Source organism: Procambarus clarkii, chromosome 4 (genome assembly GCF_040958095.1).
Source record: "Procambarus clarkii isolate CNS0578487 chromosome 4, FALCON_Pclarkii_2.0, whole genome shotgun sequence".
Taxonomy (NCBI): Eukaryota; Metazoa; Arthropoda; class Malacostraca; order Decapoda; family Cambaridae; genus Procambarus; species Procambarus clarkii.
The window spans coordinates 14,498,820-14,512,163 of NC_091153.1; the positions used below are offsets into that span (position 1 = coordinate 14,498,820).

General features: G+C 43.2%; 1 protein-coding gene across 1 annotated transcript; it reads right to left on the bottom strand.

Moving 5' to 3' along the window:
• Positions 1-1,674: 1,674 nt before the first annotated feature.
• Positions 1,675-13,143, bottom strand: LOC138370628 (myb-like protein U). The gene is made up of 5 exons (XM_069335206.1): positions 12,737-13,143; positions 10,277-10,469; positions 9,134-9,717; positions 6,752-6,944; positions 1,675-2,085 (listed from the first exon to the last, which is right to left on the bottom strand). The coding sequence occupies exons 1-5, from the start codon at positions 13,141-13,143 to the stop codon at positions 1,675-1,677; spliced, it is 1,788 nt and encodes a 595-aa protein (XP_069191307.1).
• Positions 13,144-13,344: the final 201 nt, after the last annotated feature.

Here is a 13,344-nt window from a genome sequence, read left to right on the forward strand (position 1 = left end):
TGTATAAGGTGTTTTGGTCCGAGGATTGTAAATGGTGTTTTCGTCCGAGGACTGTATACAGTGTTTTGGTCCAAAGGTTGTAAAAGGTATTCAGGACCAAAGGTTGTATATGGTGTTTTAGCCCAAGGGTTGTATATGGAGTTTTGATCCAAGGGCTGCATACTGTGTTTTGGTCTAATGGCTGCATACAGTGTTTTGGACCAAGGGCTGAATATACAGTGTTTATGTCCAGGGGTTGTATATGGTGTTTAGGTCCGAAGGTTTTCTATCCTGTTTAGGTCCGAGGGTTTTATATGGTGTTTCGGTCCAAAGAATTTATATTGTGTTTTGGTCCAAGGGTTGTATATGCTGTTATGGTCTGTGGGTTGTATGTGGTGTTTTGGTCTGAGGGTTGTATATGGCGTTTACGGTCCGAGAGTTATATACGGAGTTTAGGTCAGAGAGTTGTATAGAGCGATTAGGTACGGGGGTTGTAATCAGTGTTTTGGTCCGAGGGTTGTATACGGTATTTTGGTCCGAGGAATGTATTCCGTGTTTTGGTCCGAAAGTTGTATATGGCGTTGTGGTTCGAGGGTTGTATATGGTGTTTAGGTCCGTGGGTTGTATATAGCGTTTAGGTCCAATGAGTGTAAATGATGTTTTGGTTCGAGGGTTGTATATGGTGTTTAGGTCCGAGGGTTGTATATTGTGTTTTTTTCCGAGGGTTGTATATGGTATTTAGGTCCGAGTGTTGTATATGGCGCTTTGCTCCAAGGGTTGTATATGATGTTTAGGTCCGAGAGTTGTATATGATGTTTAGGTCCGAGAGTTGTATAAGGTGTTTTGGTCTGAAGGTTGTATATGGTGTTTAGAACCGAGGGTTGTATACAGTGTTTTGGTCCAAGGGTTGTATATGGTGTTTTCGTCTGAGGGTTGTATACAGTGTTTTGTTCGAAAGTTGTATATGGTGTTTTCGTCCGAAGATTGTATACGGTGTTTTGGTCCGAGGGTTGTATACCATGTTTTGGTCCGGAGGTTGCATATGGGGATTTGGTCCTAGGGTTATATATAGTGTTTTGGTCTGAGGGTTGTATATGGTGTTTTGGTCCGATTGTTGTATACGGTGTTTTAGTCCGAGGGTTGTATAAAGTGTTTTGGTCTGAGGGTTGTATACCATGTTTTGGTCCGAGGGTTGCATATGGGGATTTGGTCCTAGGGTTATATATAGTGTTTTGGTCTGAGGGTTTTATATGGTGTTTTGGTCCAAGGGTTTTCTATGGTGTTTTGGTCCGAAGGATGTATACGGTGTTTTGGTCCAAGGAATGTATTTGGTGTTTTGGTCCGAGGGTTGTATATGGTGTTTTGGTCCGAGGGATGTATATGGTGTTTTGGTCCGAATGTTGTATATAGTGTTTTGGTCCGAGGGTTTCTTATGGTGTTTTGGTCCTAGGGTTGTATATGGTGTTTTGGTCCGAGGGTTGTATATGGTGTTTTGGTCCAAGGGATGTATATTGGGTTTTGGTCCGAGGGTTGTATATGGTGTTTTGGTCCAAGGGTTTTCTATGGTGTTTTGGTCCGAGGGTTGTGTATGGTGTTTTGGTCCGAGGGTTGTATATGGTGTTTTGGTCCGAGGGTTGTATATGGTGTTTAGGTCCAAGGGTTTTCTTTGGTGTTTTGGTCTGAGGGTTGTATGTGTTATTTTGGTCCGAGAGTTGTATTCCGTGTTTTGTTCAGAGGGATGATACGGTGGTTAGGTCCGATGGTTGTATACGGTATTTTGGTCCGAGGGATGTATATGGTGTTTAGGTCCGAGGGTTGTATATAGTGTTTTGATCCGAAGGTTGTATACGGAGTTTTTGTACGAGGGTTGAATATGGTGTTTAGGTCTGAGGGTTGCATATAGTGTTTTGACCTGAGGGTTGTATATGGTGTTTTGGTCCGAGGGTTGTATATCGTGTTTTGGTCCGAGGGTTGTATATGGTGTTTTGACCCGAGGGTTGTATACGGTATTTGTATCCGTGGGTTGTATATGGTGTTTTTGTCCGAGAGTTGTATATGGTGTTTTGGTCCGAGGGTTGTATATGGTGTGATGGTCTTAGGCCTTACCTTTAAAGAACACAATAAAGTAGCCGTCACAACTGCAAGACAAATGACAGGTTGGATAACAAGAACTTTTCACACTAGAGATGCTATACCGATGATGATACTTTTCAAAGCGCTTGTGCTCTCAAGAGTAGAGTACTGCTGCACAATGACAGTACCTTTCAAAGCTGGAGAAGTTGCTGACCTGGAGAGCGTGCTGAGATCCTTTACTGCTTGAATCCACTCAGTAAAACATCTAAACTATTGGGACCGACTAAAGAGCCTAAAACTGTACTCCCTTGAGCGCAGGCGGGAGTGGTACATAATAATTTACACGTGGAAAATATTAGAGGGGCTGGTCCCAAACCTGCACTCAGAAATAACATCACATGAGACCAGAAGACATGGCAGGATGTGCAGAATACCCCCGGTGAAAAACAGAGGTGCAACAGGTACTCTGAGAGAGAACTCTATCAACATCAGAGGTCCGAGACTGTTCAACACGCTTCCACTACAAATAAGGGGCATAACTGGCCGACCCCTCACAGTGTTCAAGAGAGAACTGGATAAGCACCTCCAAAGGATACCTGATCAACCAGGCTGTGACTCATACGTCAGGCTGCGAGCAGCCGCGTCCAACAGCCTGGTTGATCAGTCCGGCAACCAGGACTCAATCAGTCAGGCCTCCTGGTCGTCGACCAGGCCTCCTGGTCGACGACCGGGCCGCGGGGACGCTAAGCCCCGGAAGCACCTCAAGATTATTGGGACCTCCTAGTAGTAGTAGTAAGAAATGGTCCGAGGGATTTATATGGTGTTTAGGTCCGAGGATTGTATATGGTGCTTTGATCTGAGAGTTGTATATGGTGTTTTGGTCCTTGGGTTGTATATTGTGTTTTGGTCCGATGGTTGTATATGGTGTTTTGGTCCTAGGGTTGTATTCGGTGTTTTGGTCCGTGAGTTGTATACGGGGTTTTGGTCCAAGGATTGTATTCAGTGTTTTGGTCAGAGGGTTGTATACGGTGATTTGGTCCGAGGGTTGTATATGGAGTTTTCGTCCGAGGGCTGTATACAATGTTTTAGTCCTAGGGTTGTATACGGTGATTTGGTCTGAGGGTTTTATACGGTGTTGTATACACCGTTTATATGGTGTTTAGGGCCGAGGGTTATATATAGTATTTGGGTCCGAGGGTTGTATGTGTTTTTTGGTACGAGAGATGTATTCAGTGTTGTGGTCCGAGGAATGTATACGATGTTTTGGTCCAAGGAATGTAAACAGTGTTTTGGTCCGAGGGTTGTATACGGAGTTTTGTTCAGAGGGATATATACGCTGGTTTGGTCCGAGGATTGTATGCGGGGTTTTGGTCCGTGGGTTGTATCCGGTGTTTTGGTCCGAGGGTTGTATACGGTGTTTTGATCCGAGGTACGAATTTGGTGTTTTGGTCCGGGGATTGAATATTGTGTTTTAGTCCGAAGGCTGTATACGGTGTTTTGGTCCAAGGATTGTTTATGGTGTTTTGGTCTGAGGATTTTATATGGTCTTTTGGTCCAAGGGTTTTATACGGGGTTTTGGTCTGTGGTTGAAATTTTGTGTTTTGGTCCGAGGGCTGTATACAGTGTTTTGGTCCTAGAGTTTTATACGGTGTTTTGGTCTGAGGGTTGTATATGTTGTTTTGGTCCAAGGGTTGTATATGGTGTTTCGGTCCGAGGGTTGTATATGGTGTTTTGATCCAAGGGTTGAGTATACTGTTTTGGTCCAAGGGTTGTATATGGTGTTTTGGTCTGAGGGTTGTATATGGTGTTTTGGTCGGAGGGTTGTATATGGTGTTTTGGTCCGAGGGTTGTATATGGTGTTTTGGTAAGAGGGTTGTATATGGTGTTTTGGTCCAAGGGTTGTATATGGTGTTTTGGTAAGAGGGTTGTATATGGTGTTTTGGTCCAAGGGTTGTATATGGTGTTTTGGTAAGAGGGTTGTATATGGTATTTTGGTCCAAGTGATGTTTATGCTTTTTAGGTCCGTAGGTTACATTCTGTATTTATGTCCGAGGGTTGTATATGGTGTTTAGGTCCGAGGATTGTATATGGTGTTTAGGTCCGAGGGTTGTATATTGTCTTTAGGTCCGAGGGCTGTATACAGTGTTTTGGTCTGAGATTTGTATACGCGTTTTTTTCCAAGGATTGTATATGGTGTTTTGGTCCGAGGGTTGTATATGGTGTTTTGGTCCGTGGGTTGTGTATGGTGTTTTGGTCCGAAGGTTGTATATGGTGTTTTGGTTCGAAGGTTATATATGGTGTTTTGGTCCGAGGGTTGTATATGGTGTTTTGGTCTAAGAGTTTTATACGGTGTTTTGGTCCAAGGGTTGTATACGGTGTTTTGGTCCAAAGGGTTGTATATGGTGTTTTGGTCTAAAGGTTGTATACGGTGTTTTGGTCCGAGGGTTGTATTCGGTGTTTTGGTCCTAAGGGTGTATATGGTGTTTTGGTCCGAGGGATGTATACGGTGTTTTGGTCCTAAGGTTGTATACAGTGTTTTGGTCCAATTGTTGTATACGGTGTTTAGGTCCTAAGGTTGTATATGGTGTCTTGGTCCGATTGTTGTTTGCGGTGTTTTGGTCTGAGGGTTGTATAGTGTGTTTTTGTCTAAGGGTTTATACAGTGTATTGGTCTCTGGGCTGTGTATGGTGTTTTGGTCCAGGTGTTGTATAGTGTGTTGTATATATGGTATTGTCGTCCGAGTGTTGTATACAGTGTTTTGGTCCGAGGGATGTACACGATGTTTTGGTCCTAGGGTTGTATAAGGTGTTTTCGTCCGAGGGTTGCATATGGAGTTTTGGTCCAAGCGCTGTATAGGATGTTTTGACCCGAGAGTTGTATATGGAATTTAGGTCCGAGAATTGTATATGGTTTTTTGGTCCTAAAGTTGAATATTGTGTTTAGGTCCGAGGCTTGTATACAGTGTTTTGGTCCGAGATTTGTATATGGTTTTTTGATCCGAAGAATGTGTACGGTGTTTTGGTCCGAGGGATGTATGTGGTGTTTTTGTCCCAGGGTTGTATACGGCATTTTGGTCCAAGGGTTGTATAGGGCGTTTTGGTCCGTGGGTTGTATAGGATGTTTAGGTCCGATGGTTGCATACAGTTTTTGGTCCGAGGGTGTTATATGGTGTTTTGGTCCAAGTGTTCAATACGGTATTAAGGTCCGAAGGGTTTATGTGAAGTTTTGGTTAGACAGTTGAATAAGGTGTATTGGTCCAAGAGTTGAATATAGTGTTAAGGTCCGAGACCTGTATGCAGAGTTTTGGTCCAAGGGTTGTATATAGTGTTTTGCTCCAAGGGTTATATAGGGTATTTTGGTCCGAGGGTTGTATATGGTGTTTAGGACCGAGGATTGTATACGGTGCTTTGGTCCGAGGGTTGTATATAGAGTTTTAGTCCGAGGGTTGAATATGGTGTTTTCGTCCGATTGTTGTATACTGTGTTTTGGTTCGAGGGTTGTATACGGTGTTTTGGTCCGAGGGTTGTATATGGTGTTTTGGTCCGAGGGTTGTATATGGTGTTTTGGTCCAAGGGATGTATATGGTGTTTTAGTCGAAGGGTTGTATAAAGGTGTTTTGGTCCAAGATTTGTATATAATTTTTTTTGTTCGAAGGTTGTATATTGTGTTTTGATCCGAGGGTTTAATACGGTGTTTTTTTCAAGGGTTGTATATTGGTTTTTGATACGAGGGTCGTATATTGTGTTTTGGTCCGAGGGTTGTATATCTTGTTTTGGTCCATCAGCTGTATATGTGTTTTTTTCCAAGGGTTGTATACGGTGTTTTGGTCCTAGGGCGGAATATGTGTTTTGGTCCAAGGGTTGTATACGGTGCTTTGGTCTAAAGGTTGTATAGGGGGTTTTGGTCCGATTGTTGTTTACGGCGTTTTTGTCCGAGGGATGTATATTTTGTTTTGGTCCGAGGCATGTATACGGTGTTGTGGTCCGAGGGTTGTATAAGGTGTTCAGGTCCGAGGGTTTTACATGGTGTTTTGGTCCGAGGGTTGTATATTGTGTTTTGGTCCGAAGGTTGTATACGGTGTTTTGGCCCAGGGGTTGTATATGGTGTTTTGGTCCGAGGGTTGTATATGGTGTTTAGGTCCTAGGGTTGTTTACGGTGTTTTAGGCCGAGGGCTGTATTCTGTGTCGTGGTCAGAGGGTTTTTTATGGTATTTTCGTCCGAGGGTCGTATATGGTGTTTTGGTCCAAAGGATGTATATGGTGTTTTGGTCCGATGGTTGTATATGGTGTTTTGGTCCGAGAGTTGTATATGTCTTTTAGTCAGATAATTGTATACGGTATATAGGTCAGAGGATTGTATAGAGTGTTTTGGTCCGAGGATTGAATAAGGTGTTTTCGTCCGAGGGTTGGATACAGTGTTTTGGTCTGAGTGTTGTATATTTGTGTTTTGGTCTGAGGATTGTATAGAGTTTTTTGGTCTGAGGGTTGTATATGGTGTTTTGATCCGAGGGTTGTATATGGTGTTTACGTACGTTGGTTGTAAATAGTGTTTAAATCCGATGGTTGTATATGGTGGTTTGGCCCATGGGTTGTATATGTGTTTTTGTCCATCGGTTGTATATGGTTTTTTGGTTCGAGGGATGAATATGGTGTTTTTGTCCGAAGGTTTTATATGGTGTTTTGATCCGAAGGATGTATACGGTATTTTGGTCCAAGGGGATGTATATGGTGTTTTGGTCCGAGGGTTGTATATGGTGTTTAGGTCCGAGGGTTATATACGGTGTTTTAGTCCGAGGGATGTATATGGTGTTTTGGTCCGAGGATGAAGTTAGTGTTTTGGTCCGAGGGTTGTATATGGTGTTTAGGTCCGAGGGTTTTTTTTGTTGTTTTGGTCTGAGGGTTATATGTGTTATTTTGATCCGAGGGTTGTATTCCGTGTTTTGTTTAGAGGGATGAATACGGTGTTTTGGTCCGAGGATTGTATGTGATGTTTAGGTGCAAGGGTTGTATATGATGTTTAGGTCCGAGGGTTGTATACGGAGTTTTAGTACGATAGTTGTACATGATGTTATGGTCCGATAGTTGTACATGATGTTATGGTCCGATAGTTGTATATGGTGTTTTGGTCAGATGGTTGTATACGGAATATAGGTTCGAGGATTGTGAAGAGTGTTTTGGTCCGAGGATTGAATAAGGTGTTTTCGTTCGAGTGTTGGATACAGTGTTTTGGTCTGAGTGTTGTATATTTTTGTTTTGGTCCGAGGATTGGATACAGTATTTTGTCCTGAGGTTTGTATATGGTGTTTTGATCCGAGGTTTGTATTTGGTGTTTACGTACGAAGGTTGTATATGGTGTTTTGGCCCATCTTGAGGTTATCTTGAGATGATTTCGGGGCTTTTTAGTGTCCCCGCGGCCCGGTCCTCGACCAGGCCTCCACCCCCAGGAAGCAGCCCGTGACAGCTGACTAATACCCAGGTACCTATTTTACTGCTAGGTAACAGGGGCATTCAGGGCGAAAGAAACTTTGCCCATTTGTTTCTGCCTCGTGCGGGAATCGAACCCGCGCCACAGAATTACGAGTCCTGCGCGCTATCCACAAGGCTACGAGGCCCCATGGGTTATATATGGTATTTTGGTACAGTGGTTGTATATGGTTTTTTGGTCCGAGGGATGAATATGGTGTTTTTCTATGAGGGTTTTATACAAAGTTTAGGTCCGAGGGTTGTACATGGTTTTTTGTCCGAGGTTTGAATATCGTGTTTAGGTCCGAGGGATGAAATATGGTGTTTTGGTCCAAGGAATGTAAACAGTGTTTTGATCCGAGAGTTGTATACGGTGTTTTGGTCCGAGGGTTGTATATGGTGTTTTGGTCCGAGGGTTGTTTACGGTGTTTAGGTCCTAGAGTTGAAAATGGAGTTTTGGTAAAATGGTTGTGTATAGTATTTAAGTCCAACAGTTGTATATGGTGTTTGGTCGAAGGGTTGTATATGGTGTTTGGTCGAAGGGTTGTATATGGTGTTTAAGTTCAACAGTTGTATATGGTGTTTTGGTCCGATGGCTGTATATGGTGTTTTGGCCCATGGGTTGTATATGGTGTTTTAATCCAAGGGCTCAATACAGTGTTTTGGTCCTAGGGTTGAATATTATGTTTTGGCCCGTGGGTTGTATATAGTGTTTTGGACCGAGTATTGTATACAGTGTTTTGGTCCGAAGATTGTATAAGGTCTTTTGGTCCGAGGGTTGTATATGGTGTTTAGTTCCATGAGGTGTATACAGTGTTTTGGTCCAATTGTTGTGTATGGTGTTTTAGTCCATGGGTTCAATATGGTGTTTTGGTCCAAGGGTTGTATATGGTGTTTAGGTGCAAGGGTTGTTTACAGTCTTTTTGTCCGAGGGTTGTATATGGTGTTTTCGTTTAAGGGTTGAATATGGTGTTATGGTCCTAGGGCAGTAAATGGTGTTTTGGTCCAAGGGTTGTATATTCTGTTATGGTCTATGGGGGGTATGTGGTGTTGTGGTCCGAGGGTTGTATATGGTATTTAGGTCCGAGGGTTGTATACGGTGTTTTAGTCCGAGGGATGTATATGGTGTTTTGGTCCGAGGGTTGTATACAGCGTTTTGGTCCGAGGGGTTTTCTATGGTGTTTGGGTCCGAGGGTTGTATATGGTGTTTAGGTCCGAGGGTTTTCTTTGTTGTTTTGGTCTTAGGGTTGTATGTGTTATTTTGGTCCGAGGGTGGTACTTCGTGTTTTGTTCAGAGGGTTGAATATGGTGTTTTGGTCCGAGGGTTGTATATAGTGTTTTAGTCAGAGGGTTGTATACGGAGTTTTGGTACGTGGGTTGTATATGATGTTTAGGTCCGAGGGATTGTTAAGGTGTTTTGGTCCTAGGGTTGTATACGGTGTTTTGGTCCAAGGAATGTATACAGTGTTTTGGTCCAAGGGTTGTATACGGTGTTTCGGTCCGAGGGTTGTATATGGTGTTTTGGTCCGAGGGTTGTATTCAATGTTTTAGTCCGAGGGTTGTATACATTATTTTGGTCCGAGGGTTGTATACGGTGTTTTGGTCCGAGGGTTGTATACGGTGTTTTGGTCCGAGGGTTGTATACGGTGTTTTGGTCCGAGGGTTGTATACGGTGTTTTGGTCCGAGGGTTGTATACGGTGTTTTGGTCCGAGGGTTGTATACGGTGTTTTGGTCCGAGGGTTGTATACGGTGTTTTGGTCCGAGGGTTGTATACGGTGTTTTGGTCCGAGGGTTGTATACGGTGTTTTGGTCCGAGGGTTGTATACGGTGTTTTGGTCCGAGGGTTGTATACGGTGTTTTGGTCCGAGGGTTGTATACGGTGTTTTGGTCCGAGGGTTGTATACGGTGTTTTGGTCCGAGGGTTGTATACGGTGTTTTGGTCCGAGGGTTGTATACGGTGTTTTGGTCCGAGGGTTGTTTACGGCGTTTTTGTCCGAGGGATGTATATTTTGTTTTGGTCCGAGGCATGTATACGGTGTTGTGGTCCGAGGGTTGTATAAGGTGTTTAGGTCCGAGGGTTTTACATGGTGTTTTGGTCCGAGGGTTGTATATTGTGTTTTGGTCCGAAGGTTGTATACGGTGTTTTGGCCCAGGGGTTGTATATGGTGTTTTGGTCCGAGGGTTGTATATGGTGTTTAGGTCCTAGGGTTGTTTACGGTGTTTTAGGCCGAGGGCTGTATTCTGTGTCGTGGTCAGAGGGTTTTTTATGGTATTTTCGTCCGAGGGTCGTATATGGTGTTTTGGTCCAAAGGATGTATATGGTGTTTTGGTCCGATGGTTGTATATGGTGTTTTGGTCCGAGAGTTGTATATGTCTTTTAGTCAGATAATTGTATACGGTATATAGGTCAGAGGATTGTATAGAGTGTTTTGGTCCGAGGATTGAATAAGGTGTTTTCGTCCGAGGGTTGGATACAGTGTTTTGGTCTGAGTGTTGTATATTTGTGTTTTGGTCTGAGGATTGTATAGAGTTTTTTGGTCTGAGGGTTGTATATGGTGTTTTGATCCGAGGGTTGTATATGGTGTTTACGTACGTTGGTTGTAAATAGTGTTTAAATCCGATGGTTGTATATGGTGGTTTGGCCCATGGGTTGTATATGTGTTTTTGTCCATCGGTTGTATATGGTTTTTTGGTTCGAGGGATGAATATGGTGTTTTTGTCCGAAGGTTTTATATGGTGTTTTGATCCGAAGGATGTATACGGTATTTTGGTCCAAGGGGATGTATATGGTGTTTTGGTCCGAGGGTTGTATATGGTGTTTAGGTCCGAGGGTTATATACGGTGTTTTAGTCCGAGGGATGTATATGGTGTTTTGGTCCGAGGATGAAGTTAGTGTTTTGGTCCGAGGGTTGTATATGGTGTTTAGGTCCGAGGGTTTTCTTTGTTGTTTTGGTCTGAGGGTTATATGTGTTATTTTGATCCGAGGGTTGTATTCCGTGTTTTGTTTAGAGGGATGAATACGGTGTTTTGGTCCGAGGATTGTATGTGGTGTTTAGGTGCAAGGGTTGTATATGATGTTTAGGTCCGAGGGTTGTATACGGAGTTTTAGTACGATAGTTGTACATGATGTTATGGTCCGATAGTTGTACATGATGTTATGGTCCGATAGTTGTATATGGTGTTTTGGTCAGATGGTTGTATACGGAATATAGGTTCGAGGATTGTGAAGAGTGTTTTGGTCCGAGGATTGAATAAGGTGTTTTCGTTCGAGTGTTGGATACAGTGTTTTGGTCTGAGTGTTGTATATTTTTGTTTTGGTCCGAGGATTGGATACAGTATTTTGTCCTGAGGTTTGTATATGGTGTTTTGATCCGAGGTTTGTATTTGGTGTTTACGTACGAAGGTTGTATATGGTGTTTTGGCCCATCTTGAGGTTATCTTGAGATGATTTCGGGGCTTTTTAGTGTCCCCGCGGCCCGGTCCTCGACCAGGCCTCCACCCCCAGGAAGCAGCCCGTGACAGCTGACTAATACCCAGGTACCTATTTTACTGCTAGGTAACAGGGGCATTCAGGGCGAAAGAAACTTTGCCCATTTGTTTCTGCCTCGTGCGGGAATCGAACCCGCGCCACAGAATTACGAGTCCTGCGCGCTATCCACCAGGCTACGAGGCCCCATGGGTTATATATGGTATTTTGGTACAGTGGTTGTATATGGTTTTTTGGTCCGAGGGATGAATATGGTGTTTTTCTATGAGGGTTTTATACATAGTTTAGGTCCGAGGGTTGTACATGGTTTTTTGTCCGAGGTTTGAATATCGTGTTTAGGTCCGAGGGATGAAATATGGTGTTTTGGTCCAAGGAATGTAAACAGTGTTTTGATCCGAGAGTTGTATACGGTGTTTTGGTCCGAGGGTTGTATATGGTGTTTTGGTCCGAGGGTTGTGTACAGTGTTTAAGTCCGAGGGTTGTATACGGTGTTTAGGTCCTAGAGTTGAAAATGGAGTTTTGGTAAAATGGTTGTGTATAGTATTTAAGTCCAACAGTTGTATATGGTGTTTGGTCGAAGGGTTGTATATGGTGTTTGGTCGAAGGGTTGTATATGGTGTTTAAGTTCAACAGTTGTATATGGTGTTTTGGTCCGATGGCTGTATATGGTGTTTTGGCCCATGGGTTGTATATGGTGTTTTAATCCAAGGGCTCAATACAGTGTTTTGGTCCTAGGGTTGAATATTATGTTTTGGCCCGTGGGTTGTATATAGTGTTTTGGACCGAGTATTGTATACAGTGTTTTGGTCCGAAGATTGTATAAGGTCTTTTGGTCCGAGGGTTGTATATGGTGTTTAGTTCCATGAGGTGTATACAGTGTTTTGGTCCAATTGTTGTGTATGGTGTTTTAGTCCATGGGTTCAATATGGTGTTTTGGTCCAAGGGTTGTATATGGTGTTTAGGTGCAAGGGTTGTTTACAGTCTTTTTGTCCGAGGGTTGTATATGGTGTTTTCGTTTAAGGGTTGAATATGGTGTTATGGTCCTAGGGCAGTAAATGGTGTTTTGGTCCAAGGGTTGTATATTCTGTTATGGTCTATGGGGGGTATGTGGTGTTGTGGTCCGAGGGTTGTATATGGTATTTAGGTCCGAGGGTTGTATACGGTGTTTTAGTCCGAGGGATGTATATGGTGTTTTGGTCCGAGGGTTGTATACAGCGTTTTGGTCCGAGGGGTTTTCTATGGTGTTTGGGTCCGAGGGTTGTATATGGTGTTTAGGTCCGAGGGTTTTCTTTGTTGTTTTGGTCTTAGGGTTGTATGTGTTATTTTGGTCCGAGGGTGGTACTTCGTGTTTTGTTCAGAGGGTTGAATATGGTGTTTTGGTCCGAGGGTTGTATACGGAGTTTTGGTACGTGGGTTGTATATGATGTTTAGGTCCGAGGGATTGTTAAGGTGTTTTGGTCCTAGGGTTGTATACGGTGTTTTGGTCCAAGGAATGTATACAGTGTTTTGGTCCAAGGGTTGTATACGGTGTTTCGGTCCGAGGGTTGTATATGGTGTTTTGGTCCGAGGGTTGTATTCAATGTTTTAGTCCGAAGGTTGTATACATTATTTTGGTCCGAGGGTTGTATACGGTGTTTTGGTCCGAGGGTTGTATACGGTGTTTTGGTCCGAGGATTGTATACGGTGTTTTGGTCCGAGGGTTGTATACGGTGTTTTGGTCCGAGGGTTGTTTACGGTGTTTTGGTCCGAGGGTTGTATACGGTGTTTTGGTCCGAGGGTTGTATACGGTGTTTTGGTCCGAGGGTTGTATACGGTGTTTTGGTCCGAGGGTTGTATACGGTGTTTTGGTCCGAGGGTTGTATACGGTGTTTTGGTCCGAGGGTTGTATACGGTGTTTTGGTCCGAGGGTTGTATACGGTGTTTTGGTCCGAGGGTTGTATACGGTGTTTTGGTCCGAGGGTTGTATACGGTGTTTTGGTCCGAGGGTTGTATACGGTGTTTTGGTCCGAGGGTTGTATACGGTGTTTTGGTCCGAGGGTTGTATACGGTGTTTTGGTCCGAGGGTTGTATACGGTGTTTTGGTCCGAGGGTTGTATACGGTGTTTTAATACCGACTCTTTCTTTAAGCCTTTAATACTCATTGTGTTTTTCTTTAACTAGACCTATTACTTGACGGACAATGGACCAGATTATGTTCTTTTCAATGAATATACATGGTTGTGTAAATATATTTTTTTTTATTCATAATAAACTCTTTACAGTAAACTTGAATAAGAAATTGAAACCTATAATATTATTATATACCACAGTATTATATAAAAAGTGCATTAATCTGAAGATTA

Bases quoted from the DNA above. Each gene is read 5' to 3' on its own strand.
- LOC138370628 (XM_069335206.1), bottom strand. From the start codon at position 13,143: ATGAGTATTAAAGGCTTAAAGAAAGAGTCGGTATTAAAACACCGTATA. The intron at 6,945-9,133 runs GTATACAACCCT...TATAACCCTCAG, and splicing joins AACCCTCGGACCAAAACACC to ACCAAAACAACAAAAAAAAC. The intron at 2,086-6,751 runs GTATACATCCTT...TGTTCTTTAAAG, and splicing joins TCCCCTTGGACCAAAATACC to GTAAGGCCTAAGACCATCAC.